General features: G+C 43.9%; 1 protein-coding gene across 1 annotated transcript in view; it reads left to right on the forward strand.

Annotated features, from left to right (window-relative positions):
* SLC25A13 (solute carrier family 25 member 13) overlaps nucleotides 1–12,405 on the forward strand; it is a gene marked incomplete in the record, with an annotated part of 301,958 nt that overhangs the window by 43,616 nt on the left and 245,937 nt on the right. The window contains 2 exon segments of the mRNA XM_077490751.1: nucleotides 5,801–5,854; nucleotides 10,366–10,508. Of these exon segments, the coding sequence (XP_077346877.1) occupies nucleotides 5,801–5,854; nucleotides 10,366–10,508 (197 nt within the window).

Below are 12,405 nucleotides of genomic sequence, written 5' to 3' on the forward strand. Positions count from 1 at the left end.
CCAGTGTTCATTTTGAAGTCAAATTTTGTTTTATTCTTTTGACTAAAATGACATTTTTGTTTTAGTCCCATTTTAGTCATCTCAATTGTTTGTTTTAGTCGTATTTTAGTCAACTAATATAGTATTCATTTAGTCGACTAAAATGTTTTAGTTGACAAAATGAACACGGGTGCCGGTTGTGTTTATCCTGGGAACGTCATATGACGTCCGGTCAGGATATCGCAGCCACTTTGCCGCTGTCATTCTGCTATATGGCGGGCGGCAAGTGGTTAAACTCTCAAGTCCTCTAACTGCCACTTTTGCTGGACAGCTTGGTCTGTTGAAGGAAGTTGAGAAATAACATACTAGCTGCATCACCAGGTGATAAAGGAAAAAAAAGAATGCATTTAACACATGTAAGAACTGGTAAACTGCAATATAATCCATTTTTTGTTTTTGGATTTAATGTCGCTTTGTTTCTTTAGGTGTTAGAGGCTTGCAGAAAAACAGCATCCATTAAATAAATATTATTTTTCATATTTTCAGTATTTGTTTACCAAAGCATTTTGTTATATGACATTCTTCACAGCTCTCTACTTTAGCAGTTGCACTTACCGCAATTTCTGAAAGTGTGTCAGAAATAAGTATTTTTGCATAGGAATGTTGGATAATGTCACTTTTGAGTGATTTTGATTTGAAGCTTGCTTGAAACAATTTTCCAGCTATAGCTGTAGCCTGGGCGACGGTGTCGGCTCGGCGGAGCGGTTTTCTGTAAATTTCACCACGCTCGATGGTTAACGTCTCAAAATGAATGATTGCAGTGGAAAGGGAATTTGTGTGAGATATCGGTAATCACAGAGCAGCACATTAAAACTGTTTCCACTCAGTGCGTGCAAATAGATTTGACATAGGCGGCTTCAGTTAAGAGCTTGTTAATCGGTCATTTCCTATGTGTGCTACTGAACATTTACACTTTTGTAAAAGAGCAAATACATTTACTTTCAGGTATGGATACATTTGAGCTCATGTTCTGAACTAAATATTTCCAAATATTTAAAATTTTTAGAAAATTGTTAACTTTGAAGAGATGTTTATTGTGTTCGTTAGTTGGCGTTTTTATAGAAGACCTAAACTGTGGAAGCTGCAACCAAAAAATGTCCAGCAGGGGGCAAAGGACTAGTCAGCAGTACTGCCGGTGATTTCCATGCAGTTGGTTACGGACCTACCATGCCTTGTTCTACACCAAGAGTCTCAAACTGGTGACCCTCCAGCTGTTGCGACACTACAAGTCCCATCATGCCTCTGCCTGTGGGAGTCATACTTGTAACTGTCAGCCTTGCAATGCCTCATGGGACTTGTAGTTTTGCAACAGCTGGAGGGCAGCCAGTTCGAGACCCCTGATCTACACTGCGCTTCTATGTGGAGGTTTCCATTTTGGTGCAGGGCTTTGCTCCTTCATGTCAGAGCTGCCAGCCCCCCCTGATGATGGGGTGAGGGGTGTACTTAAAATGGTAACTTGTGACATGAAATATGAACAAAACGCATCCCTTTATAGTGTGTACTTGCCTCGGTCCAGAGCACCAAGTGTAATTTCTGTCTGCTGCCTCATTCCTCTAACAAAATTCTTCTGATAAGTTTTTCCTGACCCCAAGAAAGGGAAAAAAAGGTTATAGGGGAGGGAGCTTTGGCACACAGCCTGTGATTCACAGCCTCAGCTCTTGCTGTGTGAAGGGGAGTTGTGTGCCTTCCCTCTAATCAGCTCTCACTAAGCTCTGCAGAGTGCTACTCCAGCTCCCTGCCCCCTGCTTTTTAAAGCATGCGAGATCCTGTGTCGCCCTCCCTCCAATCGGCTCTCACTAATCAGAATGCAACTTCAGCTCCCCGCCTCCTGATTTTTAAAGCTGTGAGGTCCTGTGTAATTTTGAGAATTTGAATGTATGTACAAGACATGTGGCTACAGATAAACAAGTACAACCTACAGTGGGTATGGAAAAGAATCCCCCCCCCCGTTTTAAAATCGCATTTTGTTGCTTTGCAGCCTGAAATGAAGATGGAGGACACAGTTTGTTTTATACCACTGTATTTGCTCAGTGCAACTTATAACATCCAAGTGAAACTGCTTCCACCCATCAACATGTCAGAATTTTTTTTTTTAATAAATAAAAACAATCACTGAGTTGGAAAAAGGATCACCCCCTTCTAAAAATGACGTGTAAGCCCAGTCCGGTGTAGCTAATCTCCTTAATGACACACAAAGCCATTTGACTTTCAACTGTGATCAGTTGTGGTTATTTTGATTAACTGAGCATGAAAATAATGTTCCTGGAGCATTTCAGTCCCTGGTAGTGCAACTGATGCAAACCATCAACTATGGACGGCAAGGCACTGTCACCGGGATCTCCAGGATTAAGTTGTGGACAGGCAGAAGTCAGGAGATGGATACAAAAAAACATTTCTAAGGCTTTATCAATGCACAGAAGCACAGTGAAGTCTATCATTAAGGCTGCTTTCACACTGGGGCGGGAGCAGCGTTGGCGGTAAAGCGCCGCTATTTTTAGCGGCGCTTTACCGTCGTTTTAGCGGCGGTGTGCGGGCGCTAGCGGGGTGGTTTTAACCCCCGCTAGCGACCGAAAAGGGGTTAAACCCGCCCGCAAAGCGCCGCTGCAGCGGCGCTTTGCCAGCGGTATTGCCGCGGTGTCCCATTGATTTCAATGGGTAGGAGCGGTTTAGGAGCGGTGAATACACCGCTCCTTCACCGCTGCAAAGATGCGGCTAGCAGGACTTTTTTCACCGTCCTGCCAGCGCATCTCTCCAGTGTGAAAGCCCTCCGGCTTTCACACTGGAGTTAAAGGGGCCGGTTTTTTTCAGGCGTTACACAGGCGCTATTTTTAGCGCTGTAACGCCTGAATACCGCCCCAGTGTGAAAGCACCCTAAGAAGTGGAAGGTATTTGGTACAACACAGACCCTCCCTGGATCAGGATGTCGCTCTAAACTGGATGAAAAAGCCAGGAGAAAACTGGTCAGAGAGGCTACCAAGAGGCCTACAGCAACTCTGAGGCAGTTGCTCGAATTTATGACAGAGTGGTCATTGTGTGCAGTGACAACGATATCACAAATCCTCCACAAATGTGGCCTGTATGGGAGGGTTGTAAGAAAAAAGCCACTCCTCTAGAAAGGCCACATGCGGTCATGACTGCGCTTTGCCAAAACGCACCTTTTTGAAGATTCTGAAAATGGTATTCTGGTCATATGAGACTAAAATAGAATGATTTGGCCTCAACACCAAACAATGTGTCTGGTGGAAATCCAATACAGCTCACCATCCAAATAACACTATTCCTACAGTGATCCATGGAGGTTGTAATATCTTGTTATGGGATGTTTCTCTGTAACAGGGACTGGAACACTTGTCAGGATAGAAGGAAAAATGGGTGGGGTGAAATACAATTAAATTCTGCTGCCCTCTGCCAGAAAATTGTTAATTGGAAGAAGGTTTACCTTCCAACATGACAATGACCCAAAGCACACAGCTAAAAATGACCACACAGTGGTTGAAGAAGAAAAAGGTGAATGTCTTTGCATGGCCTAGTCGGAGCACAGACCTAAACCCCATTGAAAATCTGTGGAATTAACAGTTGACAATGACTTGAAGACTGCAGTCTACAAATAGCCACTATCAAGTTTAACTGAACTTGAGCAGTTCTGCAAAGAAAAGTGGGCAAATATTGCAGTCTAGATGTGAAAAATTAGTAGACACATCCCAACAGATTAAAGGATGTAATTAAAGCAAAAAGTGGTTCAACAAAATGCTGACACAAAGGGGGGGGTAATCCTTTTTACAACTCTGATTCTTTTTTTGATTTTACACATGTTGGTGTTAAATCTTTCACTTGGATGTTGTGGGCAACACAGTGATGTAGTGGGCAGCACTCTCGCCTAGCAGGAAAAAGGGTCGTTGGTTCAAATTCCAAACACGAGACTACCTGCCTGGATTTTGCCTGTTCTCCCTGTGCCTGTGTGGGTTTCCTCTGGTTACTCCGGTTTCCTCCCACACTCCAAAGACATGCTGGTAGGTTAATTGGCTTCTGTCCAAAATGAATTGGCCCTAGTATATGAATGTGAGTTGGGGACCTTGGATTGTGGGCTGCTTGAGGGTAGGGACTGATGGGAGTGTGCGAAGTATGTGTGGAACGCTGCTTAAATTGACAGAGCTATATGGGTACCTTTTTAAAAAAAAAAAAATAATTATTAATAGATGAGCGTCTTTGCGACACAATGTACGGGGATAGGGACAATTGTAGACTACTAACTCAGGTTGAACTGGATGTACTGGTGTGCCTTTATTCAACCTTACTGTGTGTATATGTTATAAGTTTCACTGTGTAATACAGATGGATAAAACAAAAATTGTGCCGGTCTTCAATTCAGGCTGCAAAGCAAGAAGATTAATATCTGAATTGGGGAGGGGGTGATCTTTTCTATACCCACTGTATGTAGGAAAATTTACTTAATCTCTGTGTACCGCCCGAGGCCAGTCACTTCACTGTGTTTATGTAAGGGTCCTTTCACACGGGGCGGATCAGTTCTGATCCGCCCCGTGGATATCCGTTTGCTCAGCGGGGATCACTCCGCCGATCCCCGCTGAGCAGGGAGATGACAGCTCCGTCTCTGCACACTGCGCAGGGACGGACCTGTCACAGCGCCGCTCTCCCCTATGGGAGATCGGATGACGACGGACCGCAGTGCCCGTCGTCATCCGATCCGATCCACAGACGGATGGAAAAATAGCTTTTTCCTCCGTTACACTTTTTCGGATCGGAGCGGGTCGGATGTCAGCGGACATGTCACCGCTGACATCCGATGCTCCATAGAGCTCTATGGAGCACCCGTTCAGGTCCGCCTGAAAAACTGACAGGCGGGCCTGAACGGGACGTCAGTGTGAAAGGACCCTAAGAGTCCATTCACACAGGAGCAACTTTGGATCCGACTTGAAGTCGTCCCAAGTTGCCTCAAGTCGCGCAACATTTAAAAATCAATTTAAGTGAATGAGAGCCATCTTAATGTACACTACTGAAGTTGCTCCGACTTCAGAAAAGGTTCCTGTACTACTTCAATCCGACTTCTAGGCAACTTGTACCCATTGATTTCAATAGAAGTTGCCTCCAAGTCTGATCCCCTGTCTTAACTGAAGCAACTTTCCAGGAAGTACAAATAGTTTTCTAGGCAAACCCCTCCCCCCCGCAGAGCTGATTATTATGTGATTGGCCACTGGTAAAGTCTCATCTCCTGGAAGCAACTTCAAGTTGCCTTGTAAGTTGCCTCAAGTCGTGCTGTGATTCATACTCAAGTCGTGTCCAAGTTGCCTCCCAAAGTCTCGCTCAAAGTCGTGTTGCCCCTGTGTGAACGGACCCTAAGGGTTTACCACTTTAAGAAGTAGCAGGAGATGAGACTAAAAGTTGGAGGTTCGCACAGCTTTCCCTCCAGCAAAGAGAACTGAGTAGCACAGCGTTGACATCACAAATTTATAGCAGTGTCTATTGTAAAAGTACAGCAATAGAAATCTAGATGTATATATTCTGTGTTTGGTTTTATTTTTTGTACTATATTGTTTTTTTCTACTATAGAAGCACATTCAGCCTTACCCTCACCATTTTGCTCTTACAGCATTGTTATCATTTTATATATTTGTCACATTTTAAGCTCTTCCATGGTTGCTTTTGTGTCGATCAGTAAGTAGATTAAGAAATGGAAAAGATGTGACATGTTTGTTCCCGGAGCTATTCTGATGTGTCTGTTCAAATCTTTTTTTATTCTTTGCAGGTAGCTTTACCCAAGAGGGCCGATCCCGCTGAACTGAAAACTATATTTCTTAAGGTATGGTATTGATTTTAATGTTTGGCATTTATAAAATGCAGCTGTATACAACTGGGAAAGCTGTACTACGTATAAACCACAAGTTATATTCAGAAACCATAATGAATGTCCTGTAAGTCCACACAAATGAGGAACATGTGATACTTCTACAGCCGTGGCCAAAGGTTTTGAGACTGACACAAATATTCATTTTCACAAAGTCTGCTGCCTCAGTTTTTATGAAGGCAAGTTGCATATACTCCAGAATGTTATGAAGAATAATCGGATGAATTGCAATTAATTGCAAAGTCCCTCTTTGCCATGAAAGTGAACTTAATCCCATAAATGACGTTTCCACTACATTTGTGAAGAAGGCTTCTGGGCACCCAAGAAAGTCCAGCAAGCGCCAGGACCGTCTCCTACAGTTGACATAGCTGCGGGATTTGGGCACCACCAATGCAGAGCTTGCTCGGGAATGGCAGCAGGCAGGTGTGAGTACATCGACACACACAGCGAGGAGAAGACTTTTGGAGGGTGGCCTGGTGTCAAGAAGTCCAGCAAAGAAGCCACTTCTCTCCAGGAAACACATCAGGGACAGACTGATTTTCAGCAAAAGGTACTGGGATTGGACTGCTGAGGACTGGGGTAAAGTCATTTTCTCAGATAAATCCCCTTTCTGATTGTTTGGCGCATCTGGAAAAAACCTGGTGTGGAGTAGAAAAATGTGAGTGCCACCATTAGCCCTGTGTCATGCCAACAGTAAAGCATCCTGAGACAGTTCATGTGTGGGGTTGCTTCTCGGCCAAGGGAGTGGGCTCATGCACAGCCATGAATAAAGTATGGAACAAAAACATCCTCCGAGAGCAACTTCTCCCAACCATCCAAGAACAGTTTGGTGACTGACAAACAATGCCTTTTCCAGCATGATGTTGCAAAAGGCAAAAGTGATAACTCATGCCTTGTTTCCACTGAGCGGAACGGTTCAGGTCGGTACAGTTTAGAAGGGTTAGAATGGCCCGGCCTATTTCGGTTAGCGTTTCCACTGCAAGTCGGACCGCCAGGGGCCATATGGGGTTCAGAAAAAATGCCTTTGACGTGAGCATTTATATTTTTTCTGTCCGCCAATCAGTGGAATGTATTGTGTGATGCCAGTAGCTCTGCCCTAACAGTACCGTACCATTTTCTATGGCCCGACATCTGAAGCAGGACCATGAATGGTGCTGTATGGTTCAGTTGTATTGGCCGCTTTCATAATGGAAACGCTCAAAATAGTGTAGAGTACCAAACCAACCCGAACCGATCCGCTCAGTGGAAACGAGGCATAAGTGGCTTGGGGAACAAAAAATCTAAATTTTGGTTCCATGGCCAGGAAACTCCCCAGATCTTTTTGTTTTCAAAAAAGTTTTATTAAAGCTATTAACAGAAATACAAAGTCAGCAAAAGGAATCATATTTCAACATTAGCATAAGTAGTTGGATGACAAGATTACAGGACGGTGATAAACAAATAGCATAACACCGCAGGTCAAACCACCGATAAATGGTTAACAGTATGGGTCTTACATCCAACAACAGGTCATAAAAAATAAAGAGAATGATACGTTCAATGAGCTGACCAACATAACCAAAATACATAAGAAAGATCATGTCAAGAGAGAGAAGGGAAAGAGAGCAGAGAGAAACAAAGGGAAAAGAGGAAAAAATGCAGACAGAACAGAAAAGAAATATGAAAAACCCAAGGTATGATCACTTTAGTAAACGAAAAACTCCCCAGATCTTAATCCCATTGAGAACTTAATCTTCAAGAGACGAGTGAACAAAAAACTCCACAAATTCTGACAAACTCAAAGCATTGAATATACAAGAATGGGCTGCAATCAGTCAGGCTGTGCCGCCGAAGTTGTTTGACGGCATGCCAGGGAGACTTTGCGGAGGTCTTGGAAATAAAGGGTCAATGCTGCAAATATTGACTAATGCAATTGTCTATAAAAGCCTTTGACACGTATGCAATGCTTGTAATTCTACTTCAGTATACCATAGTAACCTATGACTAAAATATCTAAAAACACTGAAGCAGCAGACTTTGTGAAAATTAATATTTGTGCCATTCTCAACTTTTTTGGCCACGGCTGTAGAGGTTGTATTCACCCGCTTCTAACTGGCCACTAACAGTACTGAAAGGCTTAGTGACCTATTTATGAAGATCATGAAATAATCTGAAATGGTCATTTCTTTTGGCTATGTCTCCCCCCCCCCCCCCCCCCCCCAAAAAAAGTAAATATTACAGCTGGCAATGGAGTGTTACAATGAAGTAAAAAAATGGATTGATATTGGCAAAGAAATTTCCCTGGAGAATGTTGCTTTTTTTTTTGTTTTGTTTTGTCTTTTTCAGTCCATCAATAAACATGAAAACACTTATAAATTGGCAGTTATCTGCAGACAATATTTCTAAGGACATGGACAATTCCTTAATTTTTCTTTTTGGCAAGTGATTTTGCAGCTACTGTATTTGAAGTATAAGCTGGCCTCCAGGCAGCGCTGTGTAGCCATTGCTGCAAACAAAATATCAAGATCAACCGTCACCAAACTGCAGCTCTTTGCCAATGATGCGGTACCGCTCCTTCCACTGATACCGATGACGGGACATTGTTCTCCTCCTAGTGACCACAGGGGCAATGTACTGAACACCAACCCTCAGGTGTTGTCCACTCCTACTGCGGCTGGGGGCCATTTGTTACCCCTGCTGGCCAGTATCTGGCCCCCTTAAAATCTAAGGGGCAGTAAAATGGCCCATTGTTTGGAAAGTTTTTGGGGACCCCTGATTTAGACAGTAAAGCCACAATATCATCACGTAGAGGAAGTACTGTAGTTTATCAAAATGTTAGAGATCTCAGAAGGTGTTGAGCTTTGGCTTTACCAAAGGCCCCTTTCACACGATGGGCCTGCTCGGATCCACCTGTCCGTTTTTTCAGGCAGATCCGAGCTGGCCAACCATTGACTTGTTTGAGCAGGTGGATGTCAGCGGAGATTTGTCCGCTGACACCCGCCTGTCATCCGATCCGACAAGATCTGCTGAAGACAGGTGGTGATGCATTCGCCATCCGTCCAGCAGCTCAGATGGGATTGGATGAGAACGGGCAGGCAGATCCATTTTCATCCAATCTCCCATAGAGGACAGTGGGGCTCTGGGTCCGTCCATGCACAGTGAGCAGAGACAAACCTGTCATCCGCCGGCTCAGCGGGGGTCTCCCGCTGAGCTGGAGGAGTCCGCTGTGGGCATCCGCCCCATGTGAAAGGGGCCTAAGACCAATTTACCTTTCAGCTTAAATTGGATGTAAAGGTTAAAGGTAAAAGTATTTAAAACTTAAAGTATTTGTTACCCCAGAATTTCAAATTCCTGATATGTGGCTGCTGTACCATGTACTTGTATGAGAAAGTATCCTGTTCTTTTTATATTGCTGCCTTTGTGTGAAATCCCTGGTATTCCTGTCAGTCCCTCTGATTTCCTGTTAAAAACTGACCACACTAGACAGGAGAGCTGGGAACTTAGACTGTTCGCCAATGATCAGACTTGTCCTGACACGCCCCGCCCCCACCCTCACCCCCTGCACAGCCATTCATGGGGAAGATCAGTGTAATGCTGCTTCTCCTTCCCCTAGCTCTTATCTAGCTGAGAAAAGCAGGAATGTGATCACTTATAAAACAAAAAAAAAAAAAGGGGGAATAAAAGGTATTTGTAGTGTTGAGTGTTTTTTTTTGTGTGGGTTTTTTATTTTTTTATTTATTTTTTTATTTTTTTTAACATGTATACACAAATGTGTGCCTTTTAATTTCAATTTTAAACTGAATGGGTAGTTTAACAAGGTGATCGCTTACAATCACTTTATTGCATTCTTTGCATTAGGGTAAAAACTCTTCTAAGTGCAGCTGTCCCATTCTCCCCCCTCCCCCCTTCCCCAAATAGTTACCTGGGGGCCAATCCCGGTCCAGTGCTGTGCTTGTCTGTCGCAGCTCTTCTCTCCTCTCTCCTCTCCCCGCTCTCACAGGCTCGGTTGAGAGCAGGGGGAGCCATTGGCTCCTCCTACTGTCAGTCAAAGCCTGGGAGCAAGAGGCTGGGCCAAGCTTTGTATCTAAATAGATGCAAACAAGCCTGGCTTGGAAGAAGCACACATGAGGCTGTGGTGGCTTTCTAAAGAAAACAAACTTTAAGACTTGTATGTCTTGGAACGTTTCAAACAAATTTAACGTGAAGGTTCAGTTTTACAGGAATATTATTTTAATGTTGCTCTAATCATTCCCAATCAGAATGTTGTAGTTCTGTTTCATATTTACCTGTACCCTTCTTCTGTCTGGCAAAACCGCAACCATTACCCCTTTAGGTTGTCAGTAGTGAGGGCTTTTTTATTTTTATTTTTTTTAACACCAGAACTAAAACAGCCTGGTAGGCCTTCGCTCTCTGAGGCTTACCAGGCATTACGAGACTTTGTTGTTAAAGTGCTATAAAATTCTTCTACTTTGTCACTTCTTTCATAGTATGCCAGTGTGGAAAAGGATGGAGACTATTTTATGTCTCCTCTTGACTTTGTCAGACGTTACCTGAACATCACTGGAGATGGACAGCCAAACCCCAAAACTGTGCAGCTATTGGCTGGCGTAGTGGATCAAACCAAAGACGGGTAAGAGGCTTATGAATGATAATTTGTCTGTACTGTTACTTATTCCAATCTGTAGGCACCTGTACTCGTTAGTATAGTATTTTTTAAAAGTTCTTTTAAAGCGGAGTTCCGCCAAATGTATTTTTTTTTATTTATTTTTTTAAGTCAGTAGCTACAAATACTGCAGCTGCTGACTTTTAAAATATAGACAGTTACCGGTCCAGGGTGCCTGCGATGTCAGCACCTGAAGCCGATCTGTCCCTCGGCTCTTGGGTGGAGTCGCCGCCATCTTCGGTAAGGGAATCGGGAAGTGAAGGCATGCGGCTTCACAGCCTGGTTCCCTACTGAGCATGCGCGAGTCACGCTGTGCAATTCCACTGGTCCCTGCTGTCTTCTGTGACCCGTGTGTCCCCAGAAGACAGCGGGATGTAGGAGGCGCTGGATATAGCATAGATATCCGCAGATACTGCGGTGATCTATGCCCAGAAGTGGGAGCAAATACCTGGATTATACAGGTATCTGCTCCCCCCTTAAAGGTGCCAAATGTGACACCGAAGGGGCAGAGGATTTCAAAAAGCGGAAGTTCAGTTTTTGGGTGGAACTCCGCTTTAAAGCCCTTAACCACTTCCCGACCAGCGCACGACGATGTACGTCGACAGAATGGCACGGGCAGGCATATTGGCGTACAGGTACGTCCAATATTCGATGCCGCCCTGCCATCGGGAGCGCGCCGCCGGCGGCGCGCTCCCGCGCTGGTCGGGACCCCCGTGAGTCCGGTCGCGGGACCCGCGGACTCGATCGCCGCGGGCATCCCCGCGGTCGTCTCACGGAGCGGCCGAATGGAGGAAATGCTGTATAAACAACATTTCTCCATTCTGCCTAGCAACTAGTGACGCTGATCTCTGCTCCATGTGATTGGAGCAGAGATCAGTGTACACTAAATGAAAGCCCAACTCCCCCACAGTTAGTAACACACCCCTAGGAACACTTAACCCCTACACTGCCACCCACTGGTTAACCCTTTCACTGCCAGTGTCATTTACACAGGAATCACTGCATTTATATAGCAGTGATTACTGTATAAATGACAATGGTCCCCACAATGTGTCAAAAATGTCCGATGGGTCCCCCACAATGTCGCAGTCACAATAAAAATCGCAGATCGCCGCCATTACTAGTAAAAAAAAAAAAAAAAAATTAATAAAAATGCTATAAAACTATCCCTATTTTGTAAATGCTATAACTTTTGCGCAAACCAATCAATAATCGCTGATTGCGATTTTTTTTTTTGTTACCAAAAATATGTAGAAGAATATGTATCGGCCTAAACTGAGGGAAAAAACATTTTTTTTATATATTTTTGGGGGATATTTATTATAACAAAAAGTAAAAAATAATGCGTTTTTTTTCAAAATTGTCGCTCTATTTTTGTTTATAGCGCAAAAAATAAAAACCGCAGGGGTGATCAAATACCACCAAAAGAAAGCTCTATTTGTGGGGAAAAAAAGGACGTCAATTTTGTTTGGGAGCCACGTCGCACGACCGCGCAATTGTCAGTTAAAGCGACGCAGTGCCGAATCGCAAAAAGTGGTCTGGTCGTTGACCAGCAAAATGGTCCGGTCTGCAAGTGGTTAATGTTAATAATTATCAGCTTGTATTACTGGTTTGAACGTTTTTATTTGTGTGTAAATTTTCTTTATATAATCACAGTGAGCCTGACAAACGGAAATTAAAATTTGCTGTATTGCATCTTCCCTATGTTATGTGGAAATTTTTGATTAAATGCTGTAGAGCAGGGATATGCAATTAGCGGACCTCCAGCTGTTGCAGAACTACAAGTCCCATGAGGCATAGCAAGACTCTGACAGCCACAAGCATGACACCCAGAGGCATGATGGGACTTGTAGTTTTGCAACAG

This window comes from Lithobates pipiens, unplaced genomic scaffold (assembly GCF_037356315.1).
Source record: "Lithobates pipiens isolate NorthernLeopardFrog02 unplaced genomic scaffold, aLitPip1_a1.2 Scaffold_19, whole genome shotgun sequence".
In the NCBI taxonomy this organism is placed as follows: Eukaryota; Metazoa; Chordata; class Amphibia; order Anura; family Ranidae; genus Lithobates; species Lithobates pipiens.